This window comes from Pan paniscus, chromosome 20 (assembly GCF_029289425.2).
Source record: "Pan paniscus chromosome 20, NHGRI_mPanPan1-v2.0_pri, whole genome shotgun sequence".
NCBI classification, from domain to species: domain Eukaryota; kingdom Metazoa; phylum Chordata; class Mammalia; order Primates; family Hominidae; genus Pan; species Pan paniscus.
The window spans coordinates 56600496-56618554 of record NC_073269.2 but is presented as its reverse complement, the minus strand read 5'-3'; the positions used below and the strand labels follow the sequence as shown (position 1 = coordinate 56618554).

The window sequence follows — 18059 nt, the reverse complement described above, 5'->3', positions numbered from 1 at the left end:
TCTGTCTCTCTGCCTCTGCTTCTGTCTCTGTCTCTCTCTGTCTCTCTGTGTCTCTGTCTAGCCCTCGCTCTCACACATGCACTCAGATACACAGACGTATGCACACACATTTTTATCTGGGTTAAAATGGTCTTGGAAACTGCAGGAGGAGGGAGTGACTGTGTGTGTGCATAGCCATGTGCCTGGGGGTGAGCCTGTGTCGGGGGTCCTGAGAGTCCACCGTGAGAGGGGGGTCCTGAGAGTCCACCGTGAGAGGGTGTGCCCCATCACTGCTGAGTGTGTGAGTGGGTTGGTGTGCGTGTTTGTGTGACCTGCTCTCCTCCTGGTCTCTTGGGAATGGTTTGGGGTTGGCCTGTGTTGGGGCAGGGCCTGCTGGTATGGGTGTATTTGTGTGTACTCAGAGATGCTGCGTGCAAAGGAGAGCTGGGAGCCAGAGGGTAGACCCAGGGCCGAAGTACCCCCTTTGGGCCCTCCCGGCCTGCTCTGTGCCCTTGGACAGGCCGTTTTCCCTCATAGTGCCTCAGTGTCCCCATCTGTAAATTGGGCATCCTAATAGCTTTCTCCTATGGTCATTATGAGGCTCACATGAGACGACCAGGATACAGTTTGCTGCATTGCAAGGGCTCACCCAGTGTTCCGGAGAGACTATTGTTACTGGTATCATTGCTGTGACTCACCCATCCCCTTTCCCTCTCTGGTTCCATGGAAATGGCGGGGCAGGACAGATTGGGGAGGTACAGCGTGACTTCTCAGAGTTCCCGAGTCCCCACTGTCTGCTTTCCTCCCAGAACCCAGGCAGAGTCCCTGGACCCCCTTCCCTTCCCCATCCCCTCCCCGAGAACCAAGCTCGGTCCTGCGGCAGCAGCTGGCATGAGTCCCATCGGGGCTGTCTCTGCCTGGAGCACCCACAGTCTCGGGGCAAAGGAGGGGGTGCAGCTGGTGGCCTCTCGGCCTGTGCCACCCCCCGTCAGGTCCCCAGCCACCCTCACACACAAGCTCCAGTCTCCTCCCTCTTCACCCTGCTGCCTCCCAGCCCTCCCTTCACCTGCCCACACCTGTCACCTCCACGGTTGCCTTGTCTGCCACCTTACCTCTCTCTCCCTCAGATTCTCCCATGAGTCTGACTCAAGTCTCTGAAGCTGCTGTGAGGCCCCCACAGGGCCTGGACAGGGTGGGCAGTGACAGGAGGGTGTGCAGCGGAGGGTCTTTTGGTTTAGCTGAGGGCACAGGGGGTGGGGGAAATGCATCTCTTCACTAACATCCCTGGGAGGGGGAGAGGGGGAGGGAGTGGAGGGGAGAGGAGGCTGGGACCCACCTCCCAGGTGATCACGCAGGTGGCAAGGGGACCAGGCGGGTGTTGGGATGGGAGCGAGGTCCTCGCCACCTCGCTTGCTCTTCCCCCTTTCTGCCCCCTCGCCTTGTCTGTCTGTCTGTCTGTCTGTCTCACTCCTCTGATGTATCTACCTTTTTGAAGTCATGCAAAGAACTGGGTTTTGAATCTGAACAACTTCTGCACTTACTGGCTGAGTGACCTTGGGCAGGCACTTCCTCTCCCCCAGCCTCAGTTTTCCCTGCTGCAGAATGGGCGTAGAATCTTGCCAGCATGGAGAGGATGAGCTAGTGCAGGGCCAGGCGGGCCAAGCTTCCTTCTGCCTGCCCCAGCCTGCTGGGTGGGTCCATCGGCGGCTGTCTCCCTCCCTGTCCCTTTGTTCTGGGCATGGGGCAGGGAGGCGGCGATGGGGCTGCCTGGGTGTTGGCGAGCACCCGGGCCACATGGGCTCCTGTCCCTCACCGAGCCTCTCCCCGCTCTCTCCCCCACCCACAGCCCCCCAGCGTCCACGCAGAGCATGAACATTGAGGATGGCGCGTGCCCGCGGCTCCCCGTGCCCCCCGCTGCCGCCCGGTAGGATGTCCTGGCCCCACGGGGCATTGCTCTTCCTCTGGCTCTTCTCCCCACCCCTGGGGGCCGGTGGAGGTGGAGTGGCCGTGACATCTGCCGCCGGAGGGGGCTCCCCGCCGGCCACCTCCTGCCCCGTGGCCTGCTCCTGCAGCAACCAGGCCAGCCGGGTGATCTGCACACGGAGAGACCTGGCCGAGGTCCCAGCCAGCATCCCGGTCAACACGCGGTACCTGAACCTGCAAGAGAACGGCATCCAGGTATGCGGGGCCAGCGGGCAGAGGGGGACCTTGGAGGGGGACACTGGGGAGGCATGCAGATGTAGCCCATCCCTTCTGGGCCTCCCCACACCGGGGCTTCCCTGTCTCCGGCACTTGTGGATGTGGCCTGCGGGTCTGCATCCTATCAGCTGGAGCCGGGCTCCCGAGGTGGAGTGGAGGCCCTCCGGGCTTTGAGAGCACAGTGCTCCCTGTCTCTGACCCACCGTGTCGGGGCCCAAGTGCAGGCCACCTGCCCAGCCCCCCCAGCACAGGACAGGCGGGTTGGCCTAGGCCGAGCCCTGGAGTCCCTGGGGTGTGGAGAGCAACCCTTTCACAGGGACCTCTGTGGCATCTGCACCACCACACCCTCTCGTGGCCTTGGGAAGGTGACGGCATGATTCTGAGCCTCAGTTTCTTCATCTGAAAAGCGGGGACAATGCGAGCCCCTGCGTTGAGGTGTTGCTGTGAGGGCTGATGGGTCTGGTACTTATTGGGGCGTTAGCCTGTGTGCTGGCACCTGGCGAGTGGTCAGAGGACAGGAGGCGTTTCCATGGTCATTTGCCGGGCAGTGCAGGGTTTGCGTCCCCATTTCCTGGAGCTGGTGTGAGAATTGGAGAGCAGAGAGGCTGAGAACGCTGTGGTGCTTGGCGCCATGGTGGCCTGTGGCTGGTGCTCAGGATGGGGCAGCTGCCACTCGATTAATGATGACTCTGATTAGGATAGGCCGTAAGCGAGGGCTTGGGGGGACAGAGCTGTGCTATTAGAAAGCAGGGCTTCTCAACCTCTGCCCTATTGACATTTGGGGCCTGCCCTATCATCCTTTGGCGGGCAGGGTGGGGGGCTCTGTCCTGTGTGCTGTAGGATGTTTACCAGCATTTCCGGCCACTAGATGCCAGTAGCACCCCACCCCCAGTTCCAAAAATATCTCCAGGCATTGCCAGTGATTCCCAGGGGATCATTACCCCAGGCTGATTTGGTCCAACTCCTGCCTCCAAGCAAGCCCCCTCCTGTTCCAGCCTGTAAAGCTGGGAGAGAAGAGGGTGCTGATGCCAGAGGTCCCAGCCCCTCCAGATCTAATCTTCCAGATGTAACAGCTCCCCTAAGAAATGCGGCTGCTTTTCTGCCTGGTCTGTCCCTGGGAAGGGGTGGGAGGACTTGGCTGCTCCCATCTGACCATCCTGAGAGCCAGATTCAGGGAAGAAAAGGGACCTCCCAGGGGAGCAGTCCCTTCCTGGTGGCTGTGGGGCAAGGGCCAGCGAAGGGGTCCAGAAACGTCAGGGACGTCGTCACATCACCACCCCCTGCTCCCGCAGGGCCTTGTCCCTCTGTCCACACCCACCTCCCACAGGCTCCCATATCTGCCAGTTTGCTTTGAGTCTGCCTTGCATCTCCCTAGTTGCAGTCTCCACCGATCCATCCACGTCTCCCTTGAGCAGGTGACATTCCGCACTGTGCGGTCCCCATGCACCTGCCCCCGGCTTCCCTGCACTCCATCCTTCCCCCACTTATACACGTGACGTTCAACAGACACCGGCAGCACCGGCTCTGCACCAAGCCCTGTCCTGGGTGGTGACCGAGCCAGGCAAAGCCCAGCCCTAGCCCTGGCAGCTCACATTCTAGTGGGGAAGAAATGAGGAGGAAAAGGAGCCAGTGGCTGGGACGGCACGCCAGGGAAACGCGCTTTGCAGAAATGGCCAGGGAGAGCGTGGGACAGGGAGGCACCCACGCCACTCACCAGCAGCCCCAGGCCGTGGCAACATCCCCGTCGTAGAACCTGGACCCGTTTCTCTTTGTGCGGGGGCGAGGGGGCTCAGTGAACAATTCAGTCCCACAAACGTGCTGGGCGCCACCAGCGGACGTACGTTCATTTATGGTAAGTCATGCACAGGCCCGCTCCCTCCGTATATCATGCACCTGGTAAAGCACACACCAAGGTGGACATTGTCAAAGGGTGAAAAGCATCAATAGGGATCCAGACGCCTCTATTTCTCATCCTCCCCACCCAGGGGTTCTTGCACCGCCCCCCCCCACCCAGAGACATGGATGGAGGGTGTGTTCGTCCAGTCCACGAGAGTGGATGCTTGTGTTTGTCAGTGGGCTTGGCCTCCCTCAGTGGACACATCCCAGACAGCAAGAGGCATGGACCACGTCGAGGGTAATCAGAGGCTCTTTATTTTTGTATTTATTTATTTATTTATTTTGAGACAGAGTCTCGCTCTGTCTCCCAGGCTGGACTGCAGTGGCGCAACGTTGGCTCATTGTAACCTCCACCTCCCGGGTTCAAGCGAGTCTCCCGCCTCAGTCTCTTGAGTAGCTGGGATTACAGGCGCCTGCTGCCACGCTCAGCAAATTTTTATATTTTTAGTAGAGACGAGGTTTCACCAGGTTGGCCAGGCTGGTCTCGAACTCCTGACCTCAGGTGGTCCACCCGCCTCGGCCTCCCAAAGTGCTGGGATTACAGGCGTGAGCCACCACGCCTGGCCCAGAGGCTCTTTAAAAAGTAATGACTTTTAGCCTGGCGCGGTGACTCATGCCTGTAATCCCAGCACTTTGGGAGACTGAAGCAGGTGGATTACTTGAGCCCAGGAGTTCAAGACCAGCCTGAGCCACACAGCAAATCCCCATCTCCACTAAAAAACCAAAAATTAGCCAGGTATGGTGGCATGAGCCTGTGGTCCCAGCTACTCAAGAGGCTGAGGTGGGAGGCTTGCTTGAGACCAGGAGGCAGAGGTTGCAGTGAGCTGAGATTTCACCACTGCACTCCATCCTGGGCAACAGAGAGACCCTGTCTTAAAAAAAAAAAAAAAAAAAAAAGTAATAACTCTTTAGTTATCCAAATAAAAAATTGAAAAAATCACCCTAGTTCCATCACCAGATATAAATAACTACTGTTTACATTTTGTTCTAATGCCTTCCTGGCTCTTTCCTGTGTCTATGTAAATGGTTTCATTTTTAGAGACAGGGTCTCACTCTGTCACTCAGGCTGGAGTGCAGTGGGACTATCACGGCTCCCTGCAGCCTTAACTTCCCTGGCTCACGTGATCCTCCTGCCTCAGCCTCCAGAGTAGCTGGGACTACTGGGAGACACCATCACACCCAGCTAATTCTTTTTTTTTTTTTTTTTTTTTTTTTTGAGATGGAGTTTCACTCTTGTTACCCAGGCTGGAGTGCAATGGCGTGATCTCGGCTCACCGCAACCTCCACCTCCTGGGTTCAAGTGATTCTCCTGCCTCAGCCTTCTTGAGTAGCTGGGATTACAGGCATGTGCCACCACGCCCGGCTAATTTTGTATTTTTAGTAGAGACAGGGTTTCTCCATGTTGGTCAGGCTAAACTCGAACTCCCGACCTCAGATGATCTGCCCGCCTCGGACTCCCAAAGTGCCGGGATTACAGGCGTGAGCCACCAAGCCTGACCTTTTTTTTTTTTGAGACGGAGTCTTCGCTCTGTCGCCCAGGCTGGAGTGCAGTGGTACGATCTTGGCTCACTGCAAGCTCCGCCTCCTGGGTTCACGCCATTCTCCTGCCTCAGCCTCCTGAGTAGCTGGGATTACAGGCGCCACCCACCACGCCCAGCTAATTTTTTGTATTTTAATAGAGACGGGGTTTCACCGTGTTAGCCAGGATGGTCTCGATTTTTTTTCTTTTTTATGAAGACAGGGTCTCACTATGTTTCCCAGGCTGGTCTTGAACTCCTGGACCCAAGCAATTCGCCCACCTCGGCCTCCCAAAGTGCTGGGATTACAGGTATAAACCACCTAACCCAGCCATAAGTGTATTTTTAATTACTTATTACAGAATGAATATAAATTAATTGAGAAAAACTAGAAAATATACCTAAGTAAAAACAGGAAGACAGAAGCCAACCATAATCCCACAGCCACGGGTAGCTCTCCTTCGCTTTGGTGTCTTTGCATTCGGACACCCTCCCCACCCATGCACAGTGTGTTGCACAATTGCTGCTGATTTGTAAATGGAGTTTTAGCTTTTTTATTTTTTTATTTTTATTTATATTTTTATTTATTTATTTTTTTTTGAGACGGAGCCTCGCTCTGTCACCCAGGCTGGAGTGCAGTGGCGTGATCTCGGCTCACTGCAAGCTCCGCCTCCCGGGTTCACGCCATTCTCCTGCCTCAGCCTCCCGAGTAGCTGGGACTACAGGCGCCCGCCACCACACCCAGCTAATTTTTTTGTATTTTTAGTGGAGATGAGGTTTCACCGTGTTAGCCAGGATGGTCTTGATCTCCTGACCTCGTGATCTGCCCGCCTCGGCCTCCCAAAGTGCTGGGATTACAGGCATGAGCCACTGCACCCAGCCTATTTTTTATTTTTTTTGAGATGGAGTTTTGCTTTTGTTGCCCAAGCTGGAGTGCAATGGTGCAATCTCAGCTCACTGCAACCTCTGCCTCCCGCGTTCAAGCTATTCTACCGCCTCAGCCTCCCAAGTAGCTGGGATTACAGGCACGCACCACCACGCCCAGCTAATTTTTTGTATTTTTAGTAGAAACGGGGTTTCACCATGTTGGGCAGGCTGGTCTCAAACTCCTGACCTCAGATGATCTGCCCGCCTTGGCCTCCCAAAGTTCTGGGATTACAGGCCCAAGCCACCACACCCAGCCAGCATCCTGTTATTTAACCAGGCCCTTCTTTTTCTTTTTTCTTTTCTTTTTTTTTTTTTTTTTTTTTTTTTTTTTGAGACGGAGTCTCGCTCTGTCGCCCAGGGCTCCGCCTCCCAGGTTCACGCCATTCTCCTGCCTCAGCCTCCCGAGTAGCTGGGACTACAGGCGCCCGCCACCACGCCCGGCTAATTTTTTGTATTTTTAGTAGAGACGGGGTTTCACCGTGTTAGCCAGGATGGTCTCGATCTCCTGACCTCGTGATCCGCCCGCCTCGGCCTCCCAAAGTGCTGGGATTACAGGCGTGAGCCACCGTGCCCGGCCTTTTTTTTTTTTTTTTGAGATGGAGCCTCACTCTGTCACCCAGGCTGGAGTGCCGTGATACAGTCTTGGCTCACTGCAACCTCTGCCTCCTGGGTTCAGGAGATTCTCCTGCCTTAGCCTCCCGAGTAGCTGAGACTACAGGTGCCCGCCATGACACTCAGCTAATTTTTGTACTTTCTAGTAGAGACGGGGTTTCACCATATTGACCCGGCTGGTCTCGAACTCCTGGCCTCAAGGGATCCGCCCACCTCGGCCTCCCAAAGTGCTGAGATTACAGGCGTGAGCCACCGCGCCCGGCCTCCTTATTTCCAATTTCTGAGTTGATATGAACAACACCGGGGGGACATCCGTTGGCTCATTCTTCCTAATGTTCTGGATTCTGCCCTTGGGATAAATTCCTAGAAGCGGAGTTTCTGGGTCTGAGGGATGATGAGAGAAGCACCGCCCTGTGAGTTCTATGTGGCTTCCTCATTTGAGTATACTTCTCCCTTACACACACACACACACAGAGACACACACACACACACACACACACACCAGGGCCTGGCACTGAAGCATTGGTAGCGGGAGGCTGAATTCTGGGGATTCGAGAGCCTCCCGTGTGGCCTGCCGCCTTGGTTGTCATCTGTCCCCCGCCGCGCTGCCACCTGCATGAAGGCAGGGACTTTGCAATGTTCCCTGCCGGATCCCCAGCACCTAGGGCCGAGCCTGGCACACAGGAGGTGCCCAGCAGCTGTTTGCCTCTGAATGGGAGGCCAGCTCCCGAGCTCCTGCCCGGATCCTTGGCAGAGGCCTGCAGCCATCTGTCGGTGGGAGCCGACGCGAATCCCTGCGACGCCCTCCCGTGAGCTCTGGGGGGTGGCTCGGAGACTCCTGTTCTCACCTGACCCTGGCTTGGGCGCGGTGGGCAGCAAGAACCTCGCGGGGACTTTGGGGGACTCTAAGTCCACGGGGTGACGGTGCTGGCCTCTCTCTGGGAGGCTAGAACGTTGCCATTCATCTTTGGTGAGAGAGTTAAAATGTTCTTCTGCCACATGACAGAGACAGTAGGTGGTCCCCATAGTAAGACAGAGGATGTGTTTTTTAAAATATCATGGCCAGGCGCGGTGGCTATGCCTGTAATCCCAGTACTTTGGAAGGCTGAGGCAGGCAGATCACCTGAGGTTAGGAGTTCGAGACCAGCCTGGCCAACATGGTGAAACCCCATCTCTACTAAAAATACCAAAATTAGCCAGGCATAGTGGCGCATGCCTGTAGTCCCAGCTACTTGGGAGGCTGAGGAAGGAGAATAGCTTGAACCCGGGAGGTGGAGTCTGCAGTGAGCTGAGATCATACCAATGCACTCCCGCCTGAGTGACAGAGCGAGACTCCGTCTCAAAAAAAAAAAAAAAAAAAAAAATCAGCAATTCTCTGAGGCCCTCCCCCGGCCCCACCACTGTTTTTTGAGATTGGTGGGGGCTGCAAGCCTGGAGCCTCCGGAAATGCCTTTTAAGGCAGAGGCCTGGAGACTGCCTCCCCGCAGCTCACGTGCCCTGGCCCCCTGGGAGAAGACCGGGTGCAGATCTGCGCCTCCATCTCCTCGGGACCTGGGGGGAAGCTGCACCACCTCGGCTGGGCCCAGCCTGTCCACTCCTCGCTCCTCAGTCAGGTACCTGGTCCTCACCGGACTGGCTCCTTCCTCCTTCCCTCCCTTTTATCCTCATATCCCCGCCTTACCCTCTCCCCACAGAAAGTCCTCCTAATGTGTTTACTGTGGATTTTTTGCTTGTGTGTGTTCTTGCAAAATGGGTATTGTTGCTTTGTGTACACGTATTCTTAATTTATGCAGATGAAGCTGCGTTAAGATCGCTGTCTTTGTCTCACTGTGTTCGCTCGGCCTGTGTTTCTGAGAGTGGTTCATATTGCTGTGTGTGTCCACTCTGCTGCTGTCGCTGCTACAGAATTGATGGGCACCCACCCCCGTCCATCTGCCAAGTCCCCCACTGCTTCCTGATGAGACTGGACGTCCCGGAGGCTTCTAGCTGCCCCACCGCAAATCCTCCCTCAGGACCACTCTGGGAGCTGCATGATCATTTCTGTGGAATATATACCCAGAGGGAATTGCCAGGCCGTAGGATATTCACGTACTTAATTTAACAAAGTACCACTGAATCCACCCAAGGCTTTTAGCGGGCGGCCCTGGGTCCCTCCTGGGGCTGGCTATGAGGTTGTATGGCAAGCAAGTGTGGTTCCAGCTTAAGGAACAAACCAATCCATCCTAAGGAAATTATTAGAGGGGCTTCAAAGAGTTGTGTTTAAGGATGGCCCGACTACCAACGTTTAGAAGTAGCCTCAACTCCTGCTGACAAGGGACTGGTTACATCAGCGGTCCCCAACCCTTTTGGCACCAGGGACTGGTTTCATGGAAGATAATTTTTCCATGGACTGGGGTGTCGAGGAGATGGTTTTGGCATTACATTTATGGTGCATTTCTTTTTCCTTTTTTTTTTTTTTGAGATAGAGTCTTGCTTCACTCTGTCACCAGGCTGGAGTGCAGTGGTGCAATCTTGGCTCACTGCAACCTCCGCCTCCCAAGTTCAAGCGATTCTCCTGCCTCAGCCTCCCGAGTAGCTGGGATTACAGGCACACGCCACTGTGTGCGGCTAATTTTTCTTTTCTTTTCTTTTCTTTTCTTTTTTTTTTGAGACAGAGCCTCTCATTTTCGCCCAGGCTGGAGTGCAGTAGCGCCATCTCGGCTCACTGCAAGCTCCGCCTCCCGGGTTCACGCCATTCTCCTGCTTCAGCCTCCCGAGTAGCTGGGACTACAGGCACCCACCAGCACACCCGGCTAATTTTTTTGTATTTTTAGTAGAGGTAGGGTTTCACCATGTTAGCCAGGATGGTCTCGATCTCCTGACCTCATGATCCACCTGCCTTGGCCTCCCAAAGTGCTGGGATTACAGGCGTGAGCCACCACGCCCGGCCGGTGCACTTTATTTCTATTATTATTATTACATCGTAATGTATAATAAAATAATTATACTACTCACTATAACGTAGAATCAGTGGGAGCCCTGAGCTTGTTTTCCTGCAACTAGATGGTCCCATCTCGGGGTGATGGGAGACAGTGATGGATCATCAGGCATTAGATTCTCATAAGGAGCAAGTAAACTAAATCCCTCGTCTGCACAGTTCACAATAGGGTTCACGTTCCTATGAGAATCTAATGCTGGCCGAGCGTGGTGCCTCACGCCTGTAACCCCAGTACTTTGGGAGGCTGAGGTGGGTGGATCACCTGAGGTCATGAGTTCGAGACCAGCCTGGCCAACATGGCAAAACCTGTCTCTACTAAAAATACAAAAGTAAGCCAGGCATGGTGGCAGGTGTCTGTAATCCCAGATACTCAGGAGGCAGGAGAATCACTTGAACCCGAGAGACGGAGGTTGTAGTGTGCTGAGATCGTGCCACTGCACTCCAGCCTAGGCAACAGAGCAAGACTCTGTCTCAAAAAAAAATTTTTTTGTAATTTAAATAAAAGAGAATGTAATGCCGCCAGTGATCTGATAGGAGGCAGAGCTCAGACAGTAATGCTCGCTCGCCTGCTGCTCACCTCCTTCTGTGCAGCCTGGTTCCTAACAGGCCACCCAGCAGTACCGGTCTGTGGCCTAGGGGTTGCGGACCCCTGGGTTCAATGAATCACTGTGCCCATTACAATGGAATATTATGCAGCTATTTAAAACAGAGTTTCAAATAATAGTGGATGACATGGGGAAATGCTCAAAACGTAATACTGAGCTTTCAAAGAATGTGAATAGGATCTCCAATTCACTTTTAAAACTTAAGCAATATATTTTAAAAGACCGAGAAACACCCAGGAAGGTCAACAGGGTCTTTTCTCTTTGCATTAGTATTACAGGGATATTTAATTTCTTCTTTATGTTTTCTTTATTCTCTAGATTTTCTTCAGTGACAGCATTTAATAACTTTTTTTTTTTTTTTTGAGATGGAGTCTCGCACTGTCCCCCAGGCTGGAGTGCAGTGGCGCGATCTCGGTTCACTGCAACTTCCACCTCTCGGGTTCAAGCAATTCTCCTGCCTCAGCCTCCCGAGTAGCTGGGACTACAGGCACCTGCCACCACGCCCTGCTGATTTTTGTATTTTTGGTAGAGATGGGGTTTCACCATGCTGGCCAGGCTGGTCTCGAACTCCTGACCTTGTGATCCACCTGCCTCGGCCTCCCAAAGTGCTGGGATTACATGTGTGAGCCACCACACCCAGCCAATAACTTTTATAATCAGAACAAATTAAGCTTTAAAAATACTAAGTATAAAATCCTATGCAAGCTGGAAAGAAAAAAAAAAGGCTATACTGGAATTTGCTCACCTTTTCCTAAATGAGGAAAAAGAAACAAAAATTTCAAAGCATTTACCTGGAGCAGGGGGTCAGGGAGCGCTCATCTAACCCCATTTATTCCTGTGAGGGCAGGATGACTTCTCTCATCTTATGGACGTGGAAATGGAGGCACAGGCTCTGAGTGACTTATCCAAGGTCGCCCAGCAAGCTGTAGCCCCCATGGGCTTGCCATGTGCCTCAGAAGGTATATATGTCTGCCCCACCCTGAGAGTCAATGTGGAGAAGCCAGGCCCAGACAGCCAAAGTGAGGCAGCTACAGGATGGTAATTCTGTTCAAAAACAAAAAACAAAACCTGGCCGGGCACAGTGGCTCACCCCTGTAATCCCAGCACTTTGGGAGGCCAAGGCAGGTGGATCACAAGGTCAGGAGTTCGAGACCAGCCTGGCCAACATGGTGAAACCCTGTCTCTACTAAAAATACAAAAATTAGCCGGGTGTGGTGGCAGGCACCTGGCTACTTGGGAGGCTGAGGCAGGAGAATCGTTTGAACCCAGGATGCAGAGGTGGTAGTGAGCCGAGATCGTGCCACTGCACTCCAGCCTGGCGACAAAGCAAGAATCTGTCTCGAAAAAAAAAAGGCGGCGTGCGGTGGCTCGCACCTGTAATCCCAGCACGGTGGCTCACACCTGTAATCCCAGCACTTTGGGAGGCCAAGGCAGGTGGATCGCTTGAGCTCAGGAGTTTGAAACCAGCCTGGGCAACATAGCAAGACCCCATCTCTACTAAAAATACAAAAATTAGCCAGGTGTGGTGGCACGCACCTGTAGTCCCAGATCCCTGGGAGGCTGAGGTGGGAAGATTGCATGAGGCCAGGAGGCAGAGGCTGCAGTGAGCTGTGATTTTGCCACTGGACTCCAGCCTAGGTGGCAGAGCGAGACTCTGTCTCAAAAAAACAAAAAAACAAAAAACAAAAACAAAGCAAGACAAAACCCAAACTAACCAAATAAATACCCCGGCCATAGTGCATTATCAAGGCAAATACCAAGAATAGCTTTTAAATTACCCACTAGTTCGCATTTTCCAGGCGGCTGATCCCTCCAGAGGCATGAAACATGGGGCTTTTGATTGGACAGACTTTTCCCAGTTAGAGCCCTTTAAGGAAGAAAACGGTGGGAGGGCCGGGCGCGGTGGCTCGCGCCTGTAATCCCACCACTTCGGGAGGCCGAGGCGGTTGGATCACCTGAGGTCAGGAATTGGAAACTAGCCTGGCCAACATGGCGAAACCTCGTCTCTACCAAAAATACAAAAATTATCTGGGAGTGGTAGTGCGTGCCTGTAGTACTAGCTACTCAGGAGGCTGAGGCAGGAGAATCACTTGAACCCGGAGGCAGAGGTTGCAGTGAGCTGAGATTGTGCCACTGCACTCCAGCCTGGGCAACAGAGAGAGACTCCATCTCAAAAAAACAAAAAAGAAAGAAAGAAAGAAAATGGCGGAAGGAAGGATCTGTAGAGGGGAATCTAGGAGCTGACCTCTCTTGAGGTCAACTGGGACATCCCCCAGCTGCGGGCCTGCGACCAGCAGCCAGGGGGTCCTCTGGATAGGAGGGAGCAGTGCGCCCTCTGCCGTCCGTTCCCGGGCTGCTGAGACTTCGTGTCTAACTGCGGCCTCCCTGGCTCTCATTCCAGCTGAGTTATCCTCTTCATTCCCTCAGCAGCGCCATCTCGGGGCCCACATAATCCTTGTCACCACTCCGAGCCTCAGTTTCTACCCTTTTCAAATAGGATTTCCCATACTTTGTCAGTTTCTTCTTAACTTTTTCTCATGATGACTCACAGCACACTTACAGAAAAGAACAGTCGGCCGGGCGCGGTGGCTCACACCTGTTAAAGTTAAATTGACAAAGGCGTAGAATTGCTTGGCGTCCTGCAAAGCCACATGGCCCCTGAGCCTCGGGACAGGCCCGGGACGGGCTAGGTGGGAGTATCAGTCCCACATCTCTGTTGAGCAGCCTGCGAGGCCTGAGAGGCACAAGACCCGCGTTCTCCCCTCCACGAATGACGCTAAGGCGTTGAGTCACCTCTCTGAGCCTGCCTTCTCGTCTAGAAAATAGACCAATTATTTCTACAGCTCAGCGAGGGTGGGCGGGAGAATGTCAGCCGGGCCCCCAGCATTGCTCCAAGCCCTTTACAGGGTCAGTGAATTTCAGCCTCACGACAGCCCCCTGAGTAGGTCCTATTCTTCTCATGTTACAGATGAGGAAACTGAGGCATAGGAGAATTAAGACACTTGCAAACGGTCCTGGTCCCATGGTTAGTAACGGAGCTGGGACTCGGCCCCGGCAGGCTGGCTGCAGAACTTGGTTTTTTCAACGCGATTCCTAACGCTTCCTAATTCGTAGCTATCCCTGGCGCTGCACCCTGGTGACTCAGTCTCAGAACTGCCACTGAGTCCCAGTCTACATCCCCACAGCCCAGCCTGGCTCTGGCCTTGTCCTTGCTCTGGCCTTGTCCTTGCTCATCTGGAAGCCCCAGCTTCTTCCTAGCCTCCCAGATGTAGCCTGTACCCACACACCCCTGCCACCACACCCAGCTGGAGTTGCCACACCAACTCCTCCTAGGGGACACCTTTCTGCAAGCCACCCTGTCCCCATCTCAGATCAGGATGAGTATGCCTGGCGCTCCCAGCTACACCAAGCTCAGGGGCACCCTCTACTGGGCACCAGAAGCTACCCCAGCCCCTTCCTTCCCACCCTTCCAGAAACTTGCCCTGCCTTTAAGTAGTCACAGACAGATGTGCTTGCCCTGTGCCAGGCGCTCTTCTCCATGGCTTACAGATATCGAGACAGTTTAATCCTCACAAGGATGCCATGGTCTCGTCACCACCCCGAGGCGAGCCTAGGAGCTGAGCTGAGACCCGTGCATCCTTCTCCCTGCATGGGCTGTTCCTCCTGTGTCTGAACAGCCCCGGCTAATCCATCTGCAGCATTCAGTGCAGCCCTGATTTATTGAGCACCTAGTGTGTGCCAGGCACCACCCGAGGCCCAGAGAGCAGGACATACAGAGATCCCTGCCCTCTCGACACTGCGTGCAGAAAGAGGTCGTTCAGAAAGTTGGCAAGTCTCATCTGGGCACAGTGGCTCACGCCTGTAATCCCAGCACTTCGGGAGGCTGAGGCGGGTGCTCACTTGAGGTCAGGAGCTTGAGACCAGCCTGACCAACGTAGTGAAACCCCATCTCTACTAAAAATACAAAAATTAGCCAGGTGTGGTGATGTGTTACTGTAATCCCAGATACTCGGGAGGGTGAGGCAGGAGAATCGCTTGAACCTGGGAGGCGAAGGTTGCAGTGAGCTGAGATCATGCCATTGCACTCCAGCCTGGGCAACAGAGCGAGACTCCATCACAAAAAAAAAAAAAAGGAAGGTAAACAAGTCCAGTAGCAGCGTGCACGAGCTGGCGGGGGGCTGCTGAGCTGAACATAGTGAGGGGAGGCCAGGGAAGGCTGCCCAGGAAGCGGTGTAGGCCCATGGCCTGTGCCTCAGCTTAACCCCACTCTCCCACCCCACCCGCAGGTGCCTTAGGCAAAGTCCTGCTGCCTTGCTTGGTCTTGCACATGCCTCTGATATAGATCTCATCCCCTTGTTGTTTACACCCAGGTTCAGATGCCTCTCTGGGCTCCTGGTGGTGGGGAAGGGTCGGGGGCGGGTAGCCATCCAGCCAGACTTTCCACCCAGGCCAGGGCCTGGTCCCAGAAGGGCTCAGGAGGCCACTCCCAGGAGGATGAATGGGAGGAGGGACGTCTAGGCCTGAGCCGGGTCAGTGTGAGAATCAGGGGCCCACAACGGCCCCTGCAGTGCTGCCAGTCATGGCATCAGGGAAGTCCCTGCTGGAGAGGGAGGCACAAGTTCCTTGTCTCAGGGACAAGCAAGAAATATGAGAAGTCATCATAAAGACAGTTGATGTGACAAATAACAGTTTTTAAAATCCGAATGTAAAAAAATTAACACACACACACAAGCAACAGTAAGCTTGCTAAACTTTTGTGATTGACTCATTATATTCAAAACATAAAAACAGGCCGAGTGCAGTGGTTCACGTCTGTAATCCCAGCACTCTGGGAGGCAGAGGCAGGCAGATCACCTGAGGTCAGGAGTTGGAGACCAGCCTGGCCAACTTGGTGAAACCTTGTCTCTACTAAAATACAAAAATTAGCCTGGTGTGGTTGTTTGCACCTGTAATCCCAGCTACTCAGGAGGCTAAGGTGGGAGAATCACTTGAACCCAGGAGGCGGAGGCTGCAGTGAGCTGAAATCATGCCACTGCACTCCAGCCTGAGCAATAGAGCAAGATCCTGTCTTAAAAATAAATAAATAAATAAATAAATAAATAAATAGGCCGGGCGTGGTGGGTCACGCCTGTAATCCCAGCACTTTGGGAGGCCAAGGCGGGCAGATCATGAGGTCAGGAGATCGAGACCATCCTGGCTAACACAGTGAAACCCTGTCTCTACTAAAAATACAAACAATTAGCTGGGTGTGGTGGCACACACCTGTAATCCCAGCTACTCGGAAGGCTGAGGCAGGAGAATCACTTGAACCCGGGAGGCAGAGGTTGCAGTGAGCTGAGATCGCTGCACTCCAGCCTGGTGACAGAGCAAGACTGTCTCAAATAAATAAATAAATATAAATAAATACAATTTATAATGTTAAGATGAACAGTTCACTTAATTGTTTTCTTACCACAGTTACATTTTTAATACGGAATTTCTTCACAATTTATTTTCTTAAAAACCCCAACAGATCTCAGTGGGATTTTTTTCAGCTTTAGTAATATTTACCTACCACAACCAAAGTGGAAAGTCCCCTACACAGGCCAAGTTGCAGGATAAAAGGAAAGTCCCCATCGGGGTTAGAAGGCAGTCATTGATGGGGGCCACGTCCCTTTGCTGGATTCACATCTGCATCATTGAGATCTGTCCCAGAGCCCAGCATAGGTGGAGGTGGGCTCAGCAGATGGGGGCTGAAGATCCAGGGAACTTGGAAGTGTGGGCAGCTATGTGGCTGTCAGAGGTGGCCCCAGGCCTAGGTCCTCTACTGTAGGACAAAATGTCAACATCTTCGTCAGGCTAAAGATGTTAGGGTGAGGGGGCAGGGGGATTTACCTGCTTCAAGAACCAATCCCCACCTTGCCCATCCTACTCTGTGTCAGGGCCGTGAGGGTGATGACACTCACAACTTCAGAGGTGATCTGGTCTAGGGTGTTTCAAATCAGGCCTTGGAGGGGCCCCAGGCCTGCCTCCCCCTGCAACCACGGCAGCCTCCACGATCTGTGTACACCTTTGCTGGTTAAATGATTGTTTGCATAATTGTTTTGTTTAGTGTCTCTCTTCTTCTCTGAGGCCAGGATCTAGGAAGACAGGGCTTTGTCTGTCTTGTCCACAGCTGGATCCCCAGAGCCCAGTATGACACTTGACACATAGCAGCTCTCAAAAAATAACCTGTCAAATGAGTGAAACAATACATGGTAATGTAAGAATGAATGGGCCCCACAGCTCAAAAAGCATTGTGAAGCCCACAGACAGCCCAACTGTTTCAGTTTAGGGTGGGTAGGTGTGGTGGAGACTCCCATGTCTGTGCTCAGGAAAAGGAGACGTTGAGTCTTGGTTCTGCAACTTTGGAGCCTGTGAGACTGGGGACAAGTGACTTTACTTCTCTGAACCTTCATTTTCTCAGCTATGAACCACCAGATATGAAGGGAGCAGGGGTATATGCTTGATAACCCCCATGTGACAGAATTTCCACAAAGATTAAATGAGATCATACTTCAGAGCATTTAGCACAGCTCTGGCAATAATCGGCACTTAACAGATTATGATTCCCCCCCTTTTACCTTATTGGGAAGCTGACCAGGATGTCTCTTTGTTTTAGAGTCAGAGATGAGATCAGCTTTGCATTATTTGGGAGGAGAAGAGAAGAATTAACTAGTCTTTGGTCTTTGTATTATTTGGGAGGAGAAGAGAAGAATGAACTGGTCTTTGGTCTTTGTATTATTTGGGAGGAGAAGAGAAGAATTAACTGGTCTTTGGTCTGTGTATCATTTGGGAGGAGAAGAGAAGAATTAACTGGCTTTGGTCTTTAGGTATGCATGTTAAATTTTAAGGGTAACCACTAAATAAAGAGAAAATACATAAATTCTAAAACAGTAGAGAGAAGAAATGGAATCATAAGAAATTCAATCAATACAAAGAAGACAGGAAAGGGGAAAGAATAAGCTACAAAAATCAGGACAATTAAAAAGCACAAAATAACATTATAGGAAGAATTTCAAATATATTAGTAATTATAGTAAATGTAAATGAGCTAAACTTCCAGTTAAAAGACAAGGATTTCAGACTGACTTAAAATCGAAAGACATACCTAAAACATGAGGACAGAACTCATGAAAGTAAAAATGATGACAAACACAAGAAAGGTGATGTAGCTTTAATGATCTCAGACGTGCACACGAAGGTAAAAAGCAGAATAGGTTGGAACCAGAACACCAATGCTTTTCCGTTCCCAAGTTCTGTCATATTGATGTCAACATGATTTTGACATGTTGGCATTATCACCCAGGCCAAAAAGCATGAGGGAAA

The 18059-nt window shown here is 52.7% G+C and overlaps 1 protein-coding gene across 4 annotated transcripts in view; it reads left to right on the top strand.

Moving 5' to 3' along the window:
- LRRC4B (leucine rich repeat containing 4B) overlaps positions 1–18059 on the top strand; it is a 51745-nt gene that overhangs the window by 17716 nt on the left and 15970 nt on the right. For all 4 annotated transcript variants that reach the window (XM_003813630.6, XM_008966155.5, XM_008966156.4 and 1 more), the window contains one exon: positions 1826–2157. In XM_003813630.6, the coding sequence (XP_003813678.1) occupies positions 1861–2157 (297 nt within the window). In that variant the 5' untranslated portion in view covers positions 1826–1860. The remainder of the gene's footprint in view (positions 1–1825; positions 2158–18059) is intronic.